Source organism: Mya arenaria, chromosome 5, assembly GCF_026914265.1.
Source record: "Mya arenaria isolate MELC-2E11 chromosome 5, ASM2691426v1".
Classification (NCBI taxonomy): Eukaryota; Metazoa; Mollusca; class Bivalvia; order Myida; family Myidae; genus Mya; species Mya arenaria.
This window is the reverse complement of record NC_069126.1, coordinates 24,653,475-24,672,554: the sequence shown is the minus strand read 5'-3', so window position 1 is coordinate 24,672,554 and position 19,080 is coordinate 24,653,475. Positions and strand designations below refer to the sequence as shown.

At 37.3% G+C, this 19,080-nt stretch overlaps 1 protein-coding gene across 5 annotated transcripts in view; it reads left to right on the top strand.

The window, feature by feature from the left end:
- Positions 1-19,080, top strand: part of LOC128234881 (bromodomain adjacent to zinc finger domain protein 2B-like) — a 249,182-nt gene that overhangs the window by 114,334 nt on the left and 115,768 nt on the right. For all 5 annotated transcript variants that reach the window (XM_052949483.1, XM_052949482.1, XM_052949481.1 and 2 more), the window contains 2 exons: positions 3,160-3,219; positions 5,996-6,124. In XM_052949483.1, coding sequence (XP_052805443.1) covers positions 3,160-3,219; positions 5,996-6,124 — 189 coding nt within the window. The remainder of the gene's footprint in view (positions 1-3,159; positions 3,220-5,995; positions 6,125-19,080) is intronic.

Sequence of the window (19,080 nt, the reverse complement as noted above, 5' to 3'; positions counted from 1 at the left end):
CCCACGGAGTGTATTCATGATACATGTAAATCCCATGGAGTGTATTCACGATAAATGTAAATCCCACAGAGTGTATTCACGATACATGTAAATCCCAAGGAGTGTATTCACGATACATGTAAATCCCACGGAGTGTCTTCTTTATGATACATGTAAATCCCACGGAATGTCTTCTTTACGATACATGTAAATCCCACAGAGTGTATTCACGATACATGTAAATCCCACAGAGTGTATTCACGATACATGTAAATTCCACGGAGTGTATTCACGATACATGTAAATCCTGCGGAGAAAATTCACAATACATGTAAATCCAACAGGGTGTATTCACGATACATGTAAATGCCTAGGGGGTGTATCCGCAATGCATTTTAATTCCCAGGGTGTGTATTGGCAATGCAATTAAGTCGCCTGTGATCGGTAGATTGTTTTAGGTGTCAGTAGGACCAAGGTAAAGTTCATGGTAAACATTTATAATAATTTCAGGTAACTTTTTATTTTTTAAATAAATATGTTAAAACAACAATGAAAATGCCATCTCACCAAATACCATTATGTAATAATATGTAAATAAAAATGTTCTTCAATACCATACAACTGTAATGTTTTAACATTGCATTGTGTAGGAACATTGTTGGAGACAAGCAGATCTGCAAAAAAAGCATTGTATAAAGGCAGTTGGTTTCACACATTCACAGGGGTATCGCAATAGTTTATCCAATTACTGCTGGAGGATGTTAAATTGTCTACTTGGCACAAGAAATACTAAACTTTTACTCAGCTAATGTGACCATACATTAACTAGTGTGTGGCAAGCTCCCTAACACCAGCATTTTCTAGTCCATCTTCAGGGAGCCCATTCTGAATGTGTCTTGGGTAAAAAATTATTCAGCAAAACTAGGGATAATAACTTACACTCCTAGAAGCAGAGGGTGTATGGTATATACTTCATTACACTGGAGAACTAATTAAGCTTGTAACAATGTAACAATTATGTTACACTGTCTACTCTTTATATAGGCAAAACAGCCCCACACTTTGCCAAGTTTTCGCCATCAAACATAGTTTTAATAGTAATGATTGTTTATGAATTAAAAGGTCATTTCCTGTTTAGGAATGCTGGATTTTTCAAATGTATTATGGGTCATATTTTGTTGAGTGTTTTTATTTCAGGGGCTCAACTGTCCCTTTTTTATACGCCCATCTTACGATGGCCGTATTATGGGAACAGCCATGGCGGGCGGGCGGGCGGCTCCACAATGTTGTCCGCTCTCTAACTTGAACATTTCTCATCCAATTTCCACCAAACTTCATGAAAGTGTTTGTTGGTGAAATATCTAGGTCAAGTTTGATAACCAGCCAAATCGCTCAAGGCACTCCAGAGTTATGGCCCCCTGAATTTGTCAATATTGGGTGGGCGGGCGGGCGGCTCCACAATGTTGTCCGCTCTCTAACTTGAACATTTCTCATCCAATTTCCACCAAACTTCATGAAAGTGTTTGTTGGTGAAATATCTAGGTCAAGTTCGATAACCAGCCAAATCGCTTTAGGCACTCCAGAGTTATGGCCCCCTGAATTTGTCAAAATTGGCCATTTTAGCTTTGTCCGCTCTCTAACTTGATCATTTCTCATCCAATTTCCACCAAACATCATGAAAGTGTTTGTTGGTGAAATATCTCGGTCAAGTTCAATAACCAGCCAAATCGCTTTAGGCACTCCAGAGTTATGGCCCCCTGAATTTGTCAAAATTGTCCATCTTAGCTTTGTCCGCTCTCTAACTTGAACATTTCTCATCCAATTTCCACCAAACTTCATGAAAGTGTTTGTTGGTGAAATATCTAGGACAAGTTCGATAACCAGCCTAATCGCTTTAGGCACTCCAGAGTTATGGCCCCCTGAATTTATCAAAATTGGCCATTTTAGCTTTGGGCGTATTTTGTGAGTGTCACTCTTGTTAAGATATGCAAATAATTTAATAGTTTTGTTTCTGGAAATGTGTTTGCAAGATGTCGTCTTTCTTGTAATTGGACCAATAAATCGAGAACTTTGTTATCAAGTTTGTACTGTGAGCTTGACTTACTTACCCCTGATCTTTGTTTAAGCAGTGAAGTCTTGGTTCCCAATGATTTGATAGCTCACCTTTTTATAGAAATAACTTACTGTTTCCAATATTTTTACTGTTCTTTCACACGAGAATGATTACCTCCATAAGTTCTCTGATCTAGCTGCAATTTTCACTGTGCAGCATGTATATGGCAAAAATGATTCTGTTGTTTCTAGATGCACCATGGTCCTTAATTATATTTGGCACTACATTCAAGTCTTCATATGCACAAACTGTTTCTTATTTTCATGTAAATGTATGCTTGAAGGCTGGGGTTCAATGCAATCAAGTATGTTTTTAATAGCATTACAAAAAATAAACTTTCTTTTTTAAATTATTTTGATAAGTTTTTGAAAGATGGTGAATTTTTATTGGAATGTAATATTGATTTGCTGTGGTAATGTTTATAGATAAGTGCATCTGTATGTACAATGATGATGGTTTGTCAGTAGAACTTTTCTTTTTCACAAAATAAAAGTTTGACTTAGGACCATAAACTTCAGTGGTAGATTGCCATAGTGCAATGAAACTCCACCAGTAAGTTGCCCTAAACCCTTTTTAATCAGTAAATCAAAAGTCATAGTGTGAATTTTAATTCTTAAAACATTAAAATTTTACAAACCTGTCCTAAATGATCTAAATATTACAAATGCCACTGTGATAACTGATGGTTACATTAAATGTTAGGTGCAGGAAACTTCTTGTTCACACCTTGTGTCACAAATAACCTTAATGCAGTTCATAATTATAATGTCAAAGCATTATAGTCATTGTCTTTTTCATCTTCTTCAGCTTACAAAAAATATTGACCTGTGTTATAACTGAAATTTGCTTCACACATTGCCAAAAATTATACACTCATGTGCAGCAAGGTACAGAAGTCTTGCATTAATAATTGTTGATTTGTTTCCCTTTAGGACCGAAAAACGACACACAAGTGTTTGCATTCACCTTGCAGTGCTCTTGTTTTAATTCTTTCTGAATTGTTTATTGGTTAGGAACTTTTCCTAAGCTTGTACCATACTGACCTTGGGAAAACATTGCTGTTGCAGGAGCGGGAGATGAAAAGACAACAGGTGACCTTGCTGAAAGAACAGATGAGAATGAGACAGGTAAGAAGACAACAAATGGTCTTGCTCAAAGAAGAGGTAATGGTGGGCCAGGTAAGGACAGAACTTGGTCAAGAAATGATAAAGATGAGACAGCAAATGAGATGGTGGTTGCTCGTCCTCATAGAATAGATAAGTATAAGACAGGTAAGGAAGCAGCAAGTGGCCATGCTCAAGGAACAGATCTGAAAACAATAGGTAAGGACAGATGGGCTTTTTCAAGACCAGGCAAGAACAACATTTGGCCTGCTCAATGAAAAGTTAAGGATGATACAGCAGATGGCCCTGCCCATATGAAGATGGGGAAAGCAGATGACATTGCTTATAAATAGATTACATGAGACCTGTAAGAAGACAACAGTTTGCCTTGCTAAACAAATGCAAAGATGACTTACACAAGGAACAGATGTCAAGTAAACAGGTAAGGAGGAATCATGTGGCTTTTGTAAAGGAACAGACACATAGACAGAAGGTTGCCTTGTTCAAGTAGCAGATGAAAATGATACAGGGAAGAGAAGCCTACAGGTGGCCTTCTGGAATTATTGAAAACGTTGAGAATGGAACAGGTAAGGAGACAACTGCAGGCTTTCCTCCTTGAACAAATGGAAATGAAACAGGGAAAGAAAAAGTAGTTGGTCATGTTCTAGGCAAAGAACACAACAGTAAAAAGACAGTTGGTGGTCTGGCTTGAGGAACAGTTGAAATGAGAATAGCACAGGTAATGAGGCGTGAGGTGGGCTTGTTCAAGAAACAGAGGACGAGTCACCAGATGGCCTTGTTTAAGGAATATATGAGAATTAAATAGGCAAAGCTGCAGGATATTGTATTGCTCAAAGAACACATGCCAATGAGACAGGTTAGGAGACAACAGATGTCCTTGCTCTAGGAACAAATGGGAATGGCAATAGGTAATGAGACAACATGAGGCAAGAGACAATGACAACAGGTGGCCTTGCTTAAGGAACAGATTGGGATCAGACAACACGTGTTTCACTCAATGAGCATGAGACAGATAAGGAGACAGCATTGGCATTGCTCCAGGAACAGATAAGAATGGAACTGGTAAGGACACAACAGGTGGCCTTTCTTAAGAAGCATACAAAGAGGCAGTATGGAGCCTTGCTCCAGGAACAGATGATAATGAAACAGGTAGGAAGCCAACAGGTAACCTTGCTCAAGGATTGAAAAAGATGAGATAGGTAAGGATATAGCATTAACAGACCTTGCTCACAAATGGAAATGAAAAAGGTAGAGAGAAAGTAGAGGCTTTCTCTAGGCAAAGACCAGTAAAGAGACAGTGGGTGGTTTACCTAAGGATCACTTGAGATGAGAGTTAGACAGGGAAAAGGAGTTGGCCTTGCTCAAGGGATAGTTGAGATCAGAATTAACCAGGCAAGGAAACAGGAGATAGTCTTGTTCAAGAATAAAATGAGAATTAGACAGGAGGAATTGCTCAGGGAATAGTTAAACTGAGAAAGATATGGAGACAACCGGTGAACTTGCTTAAGGAACAGATGAGGAGGCAGCAGATGGCCTTGCTCAATGACACAGGTCAAGATATATCAGATGGCATTGCTCTTGGAACAAATAGGTAAGAAGACAACAGGTGACCTTGTAGCGCAAACCTTGTGTTTTACAAACTAAACAAATATATTTCAAGAGGCTATATATTATTTTTTGCTTATTTGTTATAATTTAAGTAGGTATAAATACACAATTTTTTTTATACAACCAAGACCCAATAATGGTAGTCACAAATCATAATATAGACAATTTATGAAGGACATGCAGCTCTGTATGCTGATTGGCTGCAGAGCAATAAATAAAGAAAAACTGATTGTTATGGAAAACTTGAAACAATGGAATCTGTCCATAGTCACAATATGGTATACGTTATTCCTTTTTAGCTTGACTATTGAAAAATTATGATGCTATACTACTCGCCCCGTTGTTGGCATCTGCATCTGATAAAAGTTTTAAGGCAAGTTGGCATATTCACTAAGTCTTATAACTCTAATACCCTTCTTTCAGTTCATTTAATACTTCACACAGGTGTTCAGGACCATCACACAATTAGGTTACATGACTCCATATTATTCTAAATAAAATTATGCCCCCCTGACTGACTAAAGAACTTAGGTTAAACATTTAGGGCACATTGTGTCAGATAAAAATTAAAGGGCAAGTTTGGATTTTTACAAATAACTTCTATACCCTTCATTCAATTGTCTTTATACTTTACTCATTTATTGACTACCATCTAACGATTGGGTAACATAACACCATTCTATCCTAAATACAAATTATGGCCCCTGATTGACGTAAGAACTTAGATTTAAGTTTTAGGTCACATTCTGTCCAATTAACTCAGATCTCAAATACGTACTGTTCATTCAATGGTCTTCATACTTAACCAAGTAACTATCACACAATTAAGTAATATAACTCTACCCTAAATACAAATTATGGACCTTTTTTACTGTTTTTATAGCTTTTGCTTTTTTGACAGGCACATTTTTTTTTATCTTAACCAGGTTTTCACAAAGTCAATCATTCACCTGGTTTTGTCACATTGTGGTGTTTCTTCTTTATTTTTCAAATTGACCTTTTTTACTGCTTTTGACAGGCAGGTATTAATTACATCATTATTGTTTTTATTTCTTAAACATAGCCGTTTTTAGTCAAACGTGCTGTCCTTCTCTTGATTTGAATACTTCATATATTGTCCTGAAATATGTGTATTGTGGGTACGTAACAGCCAAATGTTTGTTTGAAACAGGAGCAGGATCGACGACGGCAGCACATGATCCTGCTAAAGGCCTTGGAGCAGAGGAAAAAACAGGAGGAGCGAGAAAAGCAGCGGGAGGAGAGGATGACTGAGCGCAGACTCACCAGGGAGAGAAAAGAGGTGGTAGAACAAATCACATGAAATATCATCAATTTCTCCAAGTTGTTTACTTATTTTCTAAGGATGCTATGCGAATGTACATGTACAAATGTTCCATCATAGGAAAGTCACCTGGTAATAAGTTTAAACATATTTGTTTTACAACAATTGTGAAACAAGTTATTGCAACATTATATTTATCACTCTCGTTGGCACGATTTTACGCGTGAGGAGGTCTTGTATTGTGGGGGAACCCGGAGAAAACCCACTTGTCCGGCTTGGTGACCACAAACCAAACTCACATGCGCCCATGCCGGGTATCGAACCTGTGTCTCCTAGGTGCGAAGCGAGTGCACTAACCACCTGGTAATAAGGAGGTTTTACTACTCTTCCTGGTGTCGGAGTTTCCGTCGGCGTCAGCATCTGGATAAAGTTTTATGGCAATTTGGCATTTTCACTTATAACTCAAATATACTTCATTTAATTCACTATACTTTACACGGTTGTTCAAGCTCATCACACGATGAGGTTGCATAACTCCATATTATCCTTTATACAAACTGTGGCCCCTGATCAACACAGGAACTAAGGTTAAAGTTTAGGAGCACATTATAGGGTTGACATATTGTGACCAAACTTGGTGTATAGGAAGAGTTTATAGAGACCTTTCATGTGATTGCGTTTTGGGCCCCTAGTGTCAAGGTCACTGTTACTTAAAATAGATAACCCGTTGGTACTGAACACTTTAGTAAGGGTAAACATGTATGTAGAGTATATTGAGGACTTCCATTGGATTGCATTTTGGGCCCCTAGGGTCACGATCAAAGTCACTGTTATAAAAAATAGGAAAGAAAACGACTGTTAAAACTGAATCTCATAACAATGGCTGAAGTTCTTCTGTCAATCATCTTTTTACTTTTTATCCCCTGCCAAATCAAAATTTCTGGGGGTATATTATTTCGGTGTTTTTTGTCCGTCATTCTGTCTGTCCGTTGTCCCGCTCTTCCATCTAACATTTCTTTTTACATATTATGCTAAGGATTGGTCAGATAAAGTTCAAACTTGGTCAGAATGTCCCCTTCACAAAATTCCAACAGCTTATAAAGTGGGACACATGGGGTCAGAAACTAGGTCACTAGGTCAGATCTTTTGAACACATTAGAGAACATTTTTTTTGGTCCAATATTTATGAGGCTTTATCAGAATGTTTTCCTTAATAGACTTGTTGGTTATTTTGAAACAAGGTCATGTGGTGTCAAAAGTAGGTCAATAGGTCAAATCTTAAATTTTGTCTGTAAACATACCACAGGAACCATATCTTGATAGGGAATTGTTGGATTATGTCCAAACTTTGTTAATATTTTCCTATTGACCAACTTTTGTCCACTTGTAAAGATCAAGTTTTAGAAAAATCTTTGAAACACACTAAAGGCATTAGATTTGATTCACTATTCATTAAACTTTATCAGATTGTTTTCCCTTGATGAACTATTGGACTTTTTTAAAACTGGGTCACATGTGATAGAAAATAAGGTCACTAGTCAAATGTTAGATTTATTTTGTCTGGAACCATAATTATCATTGTGTAAATTGCTCAAATTATCTTCGAACTTAAAATGTTTCCTTTTATGAAATCCCACAGAATTAAAAAACATTTGGTCAAAAACTATGTCATAAGGTCAAATCTTAGAAAAAACTATTGGGAATTTTAAAAGCAATATTTCTGATCCAATATTAATGAAATTTTATCAGAATGTTTTCTTTAATGAAATCTATAACTATGAAAGTGTGTCATATGAGGTCAAACACTAGGTCACTAGATCTAAATTTTAATGAATCTTTCAAATATACGGAATCTAATATTGATATTGATTGGTCAGACTTTGATGTAATCTTAGTAGTGGGTCACATGGGGTAAAAAACTGAGTCATTAGGTCAAATCTTCAAAAAAATGTTTGAACAAACAGAGGCAATATATCCGCATGAATCTTCATGAAACTGATTCAAAATTTGCCTTAATGAATTCTTGGCTTAGTTTGAAACTCGGGTGTAGAAATTAATTTAAGTAGCTGGGAATATCCCAAAAGTAGGTAGGGGGTGAGGGGGGTCTGGGTGTCCTCCCCCAGATAGGATCAAGGGGGCAATGCCCCTTGTGGGATGGTTTTATGCCTTTTTAACCAAAATTTCTAGTCTTCTGGTGCATTTTTATTATGTAACAGGGAGCCTTAACATAAATGAACTTGAATATGATACTGAATTTGAGTACTGGTCCCCCCCCCACACACACACACAACCAGTGAGAGCTAACTTATGAACCAAATTACTGTCAAATTCAGATTCAGGATAATATTATAACATTCCACACTACATGCCTTGCCATTTGCTAGCACTTTCCTCCTAAAAATATGTGTAATTTCTTCTCTACCAATCATACTATCAGCCACTGAATCACTCTGAACCTCTGAAAATTACGGTAAACATCTAACTTCATTTTCTATGGTTGTAGATATTTCACCTGCAGCTTACTTATTCCGATTTAACAACCAAAAAAAATATCTGGACTCTTTGTGACGTTTAAAGCATACACAATTTCACCCAACGTACATGTAAAATTCATCAAAATAATGGATTATTTTTAGCAGTGACATCACCGCAAGCTTGTTTCAATTTGTTTACACCTGGGTAACACGTATACAAAAAGGACTGTTGCATTAATGGTAACAGAAGGGCAGACAGGCTCTTGTTGCAAACTTACTACGCTTTTTTGTGTCTGGAAAAAAAATAATTTTACCCTGCATTGCTTCGCAAATCATTTACTTCAAAATTCAAACTTCAATTAATGTCAGACACTTTGGTGCAATAAAAATGTATATGGAATTGATTTTGACTAAGTAGAATTTTCTTTTCATGATATCGGCTGTAGTCAGTTTTCTGATCTTCTGGATCTCTATAAGCATACTTTTCAAGTTAAGTTATTTTCTAAATAAATCTTTCTTTATCTAGGTATTTATAAATTTCTTATTATGACAAAACACTTAATAAACTGTTAACAGTGTCATTTGATATATCTGTATTAATTTTTTGTCGACTGATTGTAGAGGTGTTACATTTATTAAATCCTGACAGGGGCGTAGCTAAGCCATTTCAAAGTATATGCACAATTGTGGTTAAACTGGGTGGAATGCCCTTATGGGGGTTCAGGGGGGCAGAGCCCCCCTGGAGCTCTCGGTTTTGTCATAGGTCAGAATGATACTGTATAGCAAAATAAATTTACTAGTACAGGATCATCAGCATTTAATCAACGATTAGAATACATCCTACATTTTCAGCCAATGAAATTGCAGATAGGCAGTCATTAAGTAGTAGACTTAATCCTTAAGAATTTTAACTTCCGCGTGAGTTTAAAGATCCGCCTACTGACAATCATCCTATACACATTCCCTGCGTCAGATTCACTTCATGTAATCTAACTATTACATAATCAATTCAAAAATGCTATGTCTAAAACGGCTTTGTAGGAAATTCAAAAGTGGTATTTTTTTTAAATAATGAAAATGCATATGAACGTTTGTTAAAAGGTTTTCCTTAGATCATTTAACATTTTCAACACGAAACAAACTTCTATTTCTTCGCAAAAAGTCGTTTAAAGTATGCACTGAACGATTACTCCATAAAATTACACCCAAAAGAGTAATGCAATACGTCGATCCTTACTTCTGGGTGAACATGTCTATTGTAATGTTATGTTACAGAAGGTATACTCCAGAAAAAGTCATGGTCAATTTCTGTCGTATTCATAGTATAAACACAAGCTGCAGTGAGCCATTAGTTTACTGAGTCGTGAACATTCATGAAGCATATTTTTTACCCGCAGTATATTTGACAAATTTTGAGAAATGGGTCTTGTCAATATCAGTAGAGAATATTTGTGTATCTGATATTTAAAATCAAAATATATGAATATTAACAGTTAAAACAGACTCCTCTATCTTAAATGTGTGATGTATCGTCCTTATATCAAATATTACGGGGCACTACACTTTTAATTATGCTTCACAAATAACCTAAACAAAATGTACCATCTTGGGGAGGAAAAGGCATAGAAATGTTCCAATTTTGCAGCTATAAGAGTTTAGTTTATCAGCATTGTCAACTGTTTGAAGATTATCTTTGAACATGTCTAGATGAGGAGGTTCAAGGTTGGAGTTTGATATTTTGAAACTTCCCGCATTTATGACTGAACAATAAGGGAAACTACTCACCAGGCTTGTATAAATTGTTTAACTGCATGGATAACAAAGACTTTCCTTCAACTAAACGTTAAAAGAGGCTCTTACTAAATAATAAGACTTTTTAGATTTTTTAGGCCCGGGAATGCTTCACCCCCCTTAACCTTCAGTTTTTATTGTGTTTTTGGCCCCAAATATTTTCTGACTTGTGCGACAAATTGTACGCACGGGCGTATTGTGTGTAATGGCAGCTACGCCACTGCCTGAGTTAAAGCTCAACATACTTTTAGTTTGCAGAGCTGTTGTGTTTAATCCTTCTAAATTTGAGTCACACAAAGACTCAGCTGAAAAATTGTTGTGTTTACGCAATCCTGACATTCAACTTCACAAAGTCTCATTCTGTAAAGCTGATGTGTTGAAGGGCTCCTTAGTTTGAGCCTCACAAAGTCTCATTTTGTAAAGCCGTTTTGTTTAAGGACTCATTAATTTGAGCTTCACAAAGTCTCACTTTGTAAAGCTGTTGTGTTGAAGGACTCTTTAGTTTGAGCCTCACAAAGTCTCAGTTTGTAAAGCTGTTTTGTTGAAGGACTCCTTAGTTTGAGCTTCACAAAGTCTCAGTTTGTAGAGCTGATTTGTTCAAGGACTCCTTAGTTTTAGCCTCACAAAGTCTCAGTTTGTAAAGCTGTTTTGTTTAAGGACTCCTTAGTTTGAGCCTCCCAAAGTCTGAGTTTGTAAAGCTGTTGTGTTTAAAGACTCTTTAGTTTGAGCCTCACAAAGTCTCAGTTTGTAAAGCTGATGTGCTGAAGGACTCCTTAGTTTGAGCCTCACAAAGTCTCAGTTTGTAAAGCTGATGTGTTTAAGGACTCCTTAGTTTGAGCCTCACAAAGTCTGAGTTTGTAAAGCTGTTTTGTTTAAGGACTCCTTAGTTTGAGCCTCCCAAAGTCTGAGTTTGTAAAGCTGATGTATTGAAGGACTCCTTAGTTTGAGCCTCACAAAGTCTGAGTTTGTAATGCCGATGTGTTTCAGGACTCTTGAGTTTGAGCCTCCCAAAGTCTCAGTTTGTAAAGCTGTTTTGTTTAAGGACTCCTTAGTTTGAGCCTCCTAAAGTCTGAGTTTGTAAAGCTGTTGTGTTTAAGGACTCTTTAGTTTGAGCCTCCCAAAGTCTGAGTTTGTAAAGCTGATGTGTTTAAGGACTCCTTAGTTTGAGCCTCACAAAGTCTCAGTTTGTAAAGCTGTTTTGTTTAAAGACTCCTTAGTTTGAGCCTCCCAAAGTCTGAGTTTGTAAAGCTGTTGTGTTTAAGGACTCTTTAGTTTGAGCCTCCCAAAGTCTGAGTTTGTAAAGCTGATGTGTTGAAGGACTCCTTAGTTTGAGCCTCACAAAGTCTGAGTTTGTAAAGCTGATGTGTTGAAGGACTCCTTAGTTTGAGCCTCCCAAAGTCTGAGTTTGTAAAGCTGTTTTGTTTAAGGACTCATTAATTTGAGCCTCCCAAAGTCTGAGTTTGTAAAGCTGATGTATTGAAGGACTCCTTAGTTTGAGCCTCACAAAGTCTGAGTTTGTAAAGCCGATGTGTTTCAGGACTCTTGAGTTTGAGCCTCCCAAAGTCTCAGTTTGTAAAGCTGTTTTGTTTAAGGACTCCTTAGTTTGAGCCTCCCAAAGTCTGAGTTTGTAAAGCTGTTGTGTTGAAGGACTCTTTAGTTTGAGCCTCCCAAAGTCTGAGTTTGTAAAGCTGATGTGTTGAAGGACTCCTTAGTTTGAGCCTCACAAAGTCTGAGTTTGTAAAGCTGTTTTGTTTAAGGACTCCTAAGTTTGAGCCTCCCAAAGTCTGAGTTTGTAAAGATGTTGTGTTTAAGGACTCTTTAGTTTGAGCCTCCCAAAGTCTGAGTTTGTAAAGATGTTGTGTTTAAGGACTCCTTAGTTTTAGCCTCACAAAGTCTCAGTTTGTAAAGCTGTTTTGTTTAAGGACTCCTTAGTTTGAGCCTCCCAAAGTCTGAGTTTGTAAAGTTGTTGTGTTTAAAGACTCTTTAGTTTGAGCCTCACAAAGTCTGAGTTTGTAAAGCTGATGTGTTTAAGGACTCCTTAGTTTGAGCCTCACAAAGTCTGAGTTTGTAAAGCTGTTTTGTTTAAGGACTCCTTAGTTTGAGCCTCCCAAAGTCTGAGTTTGTAAAGCTGATGTATTGAAGGACTCCTTAGTTTGAGCCTCACAAAGTCTGAGTTTGTAATGCCGATGTGTTTCAGGACTCTTGAGTTTGAGCCTCCCAAAGTCTCAGTTTGTAAAGCTGTTTTGTTTAAGGACTCCTTAGTTTGAGCCTCCTAAAGTCTGAGTTTGTAAAGCTGTTGTGTTTAAGGACTCTTTAGTTTGAGCCTCCCAAAGTCTGAGTTTGTAAAGCTGTTGTGTTTAAGGACTCTTTAGTTTGAGCCTCCCAAAGTCTGAGTTTGTAAAGCTGTTTTGTTTAAAGACTCCTTAGTTTGAGCCTCCCAAAGTCTGAGTTTGTAAAGCTGTTGTGTTTAAGGACTCATAAATTTGAGCCTCCCAAAGTCTGAGTTTGTAAAGCTGATGTATTGATGGACTCCTTAGTTTGAGCCTCACAAAGTCTGAGTTTGTAAAGCCGATGTGTTTCAGGACTCTTGAGTTTGAGCCTCCCAAAGTCTGAGTTTGTAAAGCTGTTTTGTTTAAGGACTCATTAATTTGAGCCTCCCAAAGTCTGAGTTTGTAAAGCTGATGTATTGAAGGACTCCTTAGTTTGAGCCTCACAAAGTCTGAGTTTGTAAAGCCGATGTGTTTCAGGACTCTTGAGTTTGAGCCTCCCAAAGTCTCAGTTTGTAAAGCTGTTTTGTTTAAGGACTCCTTAGTTTGAGCCTCCCAAAGTCTGAGTTTGTAAAGCTGTTGTGTTGAAGGACTCTTTAGTTTGAGCCTCCCAAAGTCTGAGTTTGTAAAGCTGATGTGTTGAAGGACTCCTTAGTTTGAGCCTCACAAAGTCTGAGTTTGTAAAGCTGTTTTGTTTAAGGACTCCTTAGTTTGAGCCTCCCAAAGTCTGAGTTTGTAAAGATGTTGTGTTTAAGGACTCTTTAGTTTGAGCCTCCCAAAGTATGAGTTTTTAAAGCTGATGTGTTGAAGGACTCCTTAGTTTGAGCCTCACAAAGTCTGAGTTTGTAAAGCTGATGTGTTGAAGGACTCCTTAGTTTGAGCCTCCCAAAGTCTGAGTTTGTAAAGCTGTTTTGTTTAAGGACTCCTTAGTTTGAGCCTCCCAAAGTCTGAGTTTGTAAAACTGATGTATTGAAGGACTCCTTAGTTTAAGCCTCACAAAGTCTGAGTCTGTAAAGCCGATGTGTTTCAGGACTTTAAGTTTGAGCCTCCCAAAGTCTCAGTTTGTAAAGCTGTTGTGTTTCAGGTCTCCTTAGTTTGAGCCTCACAACGTCTGAGTTTGTAAAGCTGTTGTGTTTATTAGGACTCCTTAGTTTGAGCCTTAAAAAGTATCACTTTGAAAAGCAGTGTTGTTTAAGGACGACTGAGTCTGAGCCTCACAAGGTCTCCAGTTGTAAAGCTGTGTTGTTTAAGGACGTCTGAGTCTGAGCCTCACAAGGTCTCAGTTTGTAAAGCAGTGTTGTTAAAGGACGACTGAGTCTGAGCCTCACAAGGTCTCAGTTTGTAAAGCTGTGTTGTTTATTAGGACTCCTTAGTTTGAGCCTTAAAAAGTATCACTTTGAAAAGCAGTGTTGTTTAAGGACGACTGAGTCTGAGCCTCACAAGGTCTCAGTTTGTAAAGCTGTTGTGTTTATTAGGACTCCTTAGTTTGAGCCTTAAAAAGTATCACTTTGAAAAGCAGTGTTGTTTAAGGATGTCTGAGTCTGAGCCTCACAAGGTCTCAGTTTGTAAAGCAGTGTGGTTTAAGGACGACCGAGTCTGAGCCTCACAAGGTCTCAGTTTGTAAAGCTGTGTTGTTTAAGGACGTCTGAGTCTGAACCTCACAAGGTCTCAGATTGTAAAGCAGTGTTGTTAAAGGACGACTGAGTCTGAGCCTCACAAGGTCTCAGTTTGTAAAGCAGTGTTGTTAAAGGACGTCTGAGTCTGAACCTCACAAGGTCTCAGATTGTAAAGCAGTGTTGTTTTAGGACGACTGAGTCTGAGCCTCACAAGGTCTCAGTTTGTAAAGCAGTGTGGTTTAAGGACGACCGAGTCTGAGCCTCACAAGGTCTCAGTTTGTAAAGCTGTGTTGATTAAGGACGTCTGAGTCTGAACCTCACAAGGTCTCAGATTGTAAAGCAGTGTTGTTAAAGGACGACTGAGTCTGAGCCTCACAAGGTCTCAGTTTGTAAAGCTGTGTTGTTTAAGGACGTCTGAGTCTGAACCTCACAAGGTCTCAGTTTGTAAAGCTGTAACAGTTTTGCTTACAGAATCCTGACTTTTAGCCCAACAAAGTCTCAGTTTGCAGAGCTACAGCAATGAAATTTGGATCATGTGTACAGTTCCTTAAACAAGTAATGGTATTGTAAACAAATATAAATGTTGTTGTTAGATGACCTTGACCATGACCTTTTTACCGACTTTCTTTTTTTGTAGCATGAAATTTAGACCATGTCTGCAGTAATGAAAACACATATCGATGTTGTCCATGGATGACCTTGATTGTGACCTTTTGACCTACTTTACAAGATACAAGATAAAAGAATCTTTATTTAAAGTCGGCGGCCCCCAAGTGAAAAAACAGCTGGGATCCTGGGTGGGATTCCACCTGGGATCCCACCAGGATGATGCGAGATAAAAGTTCAGGATTCCCAGCTAGATTCTCCGGAATCCTGAACTTTTATCCCGCATCATCCCGGTGGGATCCCGACTGGAATCCCAGTCGGGATTCAGAGAATCCCGCCGCCGGTTTGTCGGGATCCAACCAGGATGATGCGAGATTAATGTTCAGGAATCCCAGCCGGATTCTCCGGGTTCATGTGAAGGTTATGCAGGGATTTATGCAACAGACTAACTGCCATGGCATATAAGCTACAGCCAGTGAACATTTATGCAAAAAACTACAGAAACAAGCTCAGTAGTAAAAAGTTTAAACATATGCCCAGTTTAGTGGCACTGAAGTAAAAATTGCATTACATGATATGAAGTGAAATTGACCTATAATTTAAAATAACCCATCTCCTTGTCTCCTAGGAGTTGCTGAATTAACAAAAAAATAAGATAATTATTGCTACCAACAAGCCTCTTTGCTTCATGTTTAGTATCATGGAATAAAAGTTTGATGTCACTTGAAATAAAGAGATCAATCACTATGATATATACATGTAGGACATGGCACATTATTGCTGGCAGTGTATAGTGTATACCAGCTGTTTATTACCCAAATAAAACACATTAACCAACCTAGCCAAAGAAGGTTCTTGAACTTACTTTGTGCAAATTGGATGGCAACATCTGGGTTTTCTGGTCAAGGACAACCATGGCACGAATGTGCATGGGCAGCCAATGAGCATAATTTGGACTGTCAAGAGAAAATAACCACTGGACAAGTAACACGAGAGCTTCCTTGTACAACGCCAAACTACCTTTACGCAATGATTCTACAAACAGCACGACAGTAATTTCAAACCCGAGTGTGATAAACAAAAACAGAAAGGATTTAGAAACTCTTTCCATTTGAGATCTCCAATTTGCTACATTACCAGAATTTGTTTGGGTTACCTTTGATGGGGTTGGTGATCAATAGTCGTGTTCACTGTTTAAATCCACCATAATTTGAGTTTACTAAATTGGTTTCTACACAGTTTGTGCCATTTAGCCTTATGTTTTAGAATTGTTTCTTGTATGCCTTCACCATCATCTAACAAGCTTATATCAACTGGCATTGAAAGGCATTTTAAATCATCAAACCTCTTCAAACCTTACACCAATGGTACATAGCCAATGCTATTGTTTGACTGTAAAGTAGTTGGACTAGCAAGCTCTTCAGACTCTTGCGTTGGCACAAAATACATTTTGACCAATTAATTCATTTGGCCTTTGTCCCATGTTCGAAAACATATGGACCATCAGCCAAATGTTTCTTGTTTTAGTATATGTAAACAAAAACTAGTCTACAGGATTTATCACTACTCAAAAGTGCTCATTTAAGGGTTCAGGCTGAACAATTATAAAAAAACATTTGTCAAAATGTCATATAAACATTATACAACTAGTTCTATCCAAATTAAGAAAATATATCATTTAATGTTGTTTTAACAAAATAACAATATGTTTCATAAATTGTTATCACTATAAAATGTTAATCGTTGATCAACTTCTTAGTACATAAAATATACACATTGACCAGTCTATGTTGTCTCAAAACCATGTGGCATTTCTTTATTATAAATTGGTGCTTGTTTTATTTCTATTTTAGCTTTTTATACGCCCATCTTACGATGGCCGTATTATGGGAACACCCATGGCAGGCGGGCGGCTCCACAATGTTGTCCGCTCTCTAACTTGAACATTTCTCATCCAATTTCCACCAAACTTCATGAAAGTGTTTGTTGGTGAAATATCTAGGTCAAGTTTGATAACCAGCCAAATCGCTTTAGGCACTCCAGAGTTATGGCCCCCTGAATTTGTCAAAATTGGCCATTTTAGCTTTGTCCGCTCTCTAACTTGATCATTTCTCATCCAATTTCCACCAAACGTCATGAAAGTGTTTGTTGGTGAAATATCTCGGTCAAGTTCAATAACCAGCCAAATCGCTTTAGGCACTCCAGAGTTATGGCCCCCTGAATTTGTCAAAATTGTCCATTTTAGCTTTGTCCGCTCTCTAACTTGAACATTTCTCATCCAATTTCCACCAAACTTCATGAAAGTGTTTGTTGGTGAAATATCTAGGTCAAGTTCGATAACCAGCCTAATTGCTTAAGGCACTCCAGAGTTATGGCCCCCTGAATTTATCAAAATTGGCCATTTTAGCTTTGTCTACTCTCAAACTTGAACAGTTTTTATCCGAATTTCACCAAACTTGCTACTATAAATGTTTGTTGGTATATATTCTTGGCAAAGTTCTATAACCAGCCAGGCTCTTCAGGATTATGGCCCTTGAATTGGTCAAAATTTGCCATTTTTGCTTTGTCCACTGTCTAATTTGAACAGTTACCATCTGATCTTCACCAAACTTGCTGAAAATATTGGTAAATACAATTTTGCATGAAACCCTCAGTAATTATCAAGGGCTTGGTCCCCAAAGGTTCTAAGTGCCTATGAAAATTATAGACATTTTAGCACCTTTTGACTCGAAACCCTCGAATTAAAATAATTTTTTTCTACTGTTAATGCCATATTGTGCCAAATCATTTGCTTCTTGAAAAGCTTGCTTCTCAAAGGGCCAATGTGACAGTAAGTTGTCTTAGAATCCAAGAAATTATTGATGGGCGTATTTTGTGAGTGTCACTCTTGTTCATCAATATCATAGCTTATATCTTCACATAATGAAACATCGCAGTAAGTTTCAGGCATAAATTCATTTAAATTAGCAGAGAATTATGCATTTTATCTTCAAATGCTTTCAACAACAAAAATGTCGGCAAATGGCAAATTTAAAACAAGGGGAGATAACTTGATTATTTTAATCCCTATTAACCCTTTAGCACATAGACAAGTGGCCAGATTACACCTCCCAGTCAATAGCCATCTTACTGATAAGCAGTCCTTATCTGTATAGGTACTTTTCAGGATATTCGAAAATGAGCAAATGAATACAGCAGTATGACCTTAAAATCAATATTACTCCAAATAATTGTTTCCAAATCTTTTTTATGTGAATACATTTTTTATAGGTAAATAATTTATCTAATAAATGGTGTCAATGATGAAATATAAAATTCTTTATTTCATCTGTGAATGCATTTCCAAGATGGAATTGTAACATTTCTTTGAAATGTCATAATTGCATTAAATCAAAGGGTAATAATATGCTGGGATCGATCTAAATTTTATTACCCCTATCATAAAAAAGACACATCTGGATTAAAAAGCCGACAATTGATGTTCTTGTGTATAATACAGTACACAGAAATGTGGCAGGAATATCCGGTGTCATCCAGCTGAGAGATCCAGTCCAGAGTGTCTGTTTAAATTTATTACCCCCTCATAAAATTCTTTACAAAAAGAAAGCCAATAAATGTTTTCCAAGTTATGAATAAAAAGATCTAAATCATCAAACGCTTGCACAAATGTTGTTTACTTGACCTATTTTACGACCGGAACCATGCTCAGCTACTTATTGTTTCTATTGTTTGTAACACAAAATATTATCTACAAATAATTATTATCTTTATTGATTTCAATGGTAAATTAAACTGACATTATAATTTCATTGATTTACGCATCAATGTTTTGGGGGAAATTCCATACTGTACAGTACTGCAATTCCTCGAGGTTTTATTACGTCACAGTAGGATCTCACACCTGTGATTGGCAGTATAAATAATGACCTTCAAGTTTTAGCAGACGACATTTTCGAGGGAAAATCAATACACAAAAGGTTAATCTTCAGCTTTATAAACATCCGGGATATTGTTTACAAAAAGAAAGATGCAATATTGAAGTATTGAAATGACCCTATTGAAATATGCGGGAGATGCGTTTACATCCAGTAGTGTATAGGGTCGGCCAGATGCGTTTACATCTGCTAATGAGCTATGTCGGCCTATCTCGTATACATGCGCTAAAGGGTTAATTACTATAATGTTTCATTTTTTATAAGGATTGATTCCTGTATTAAAAA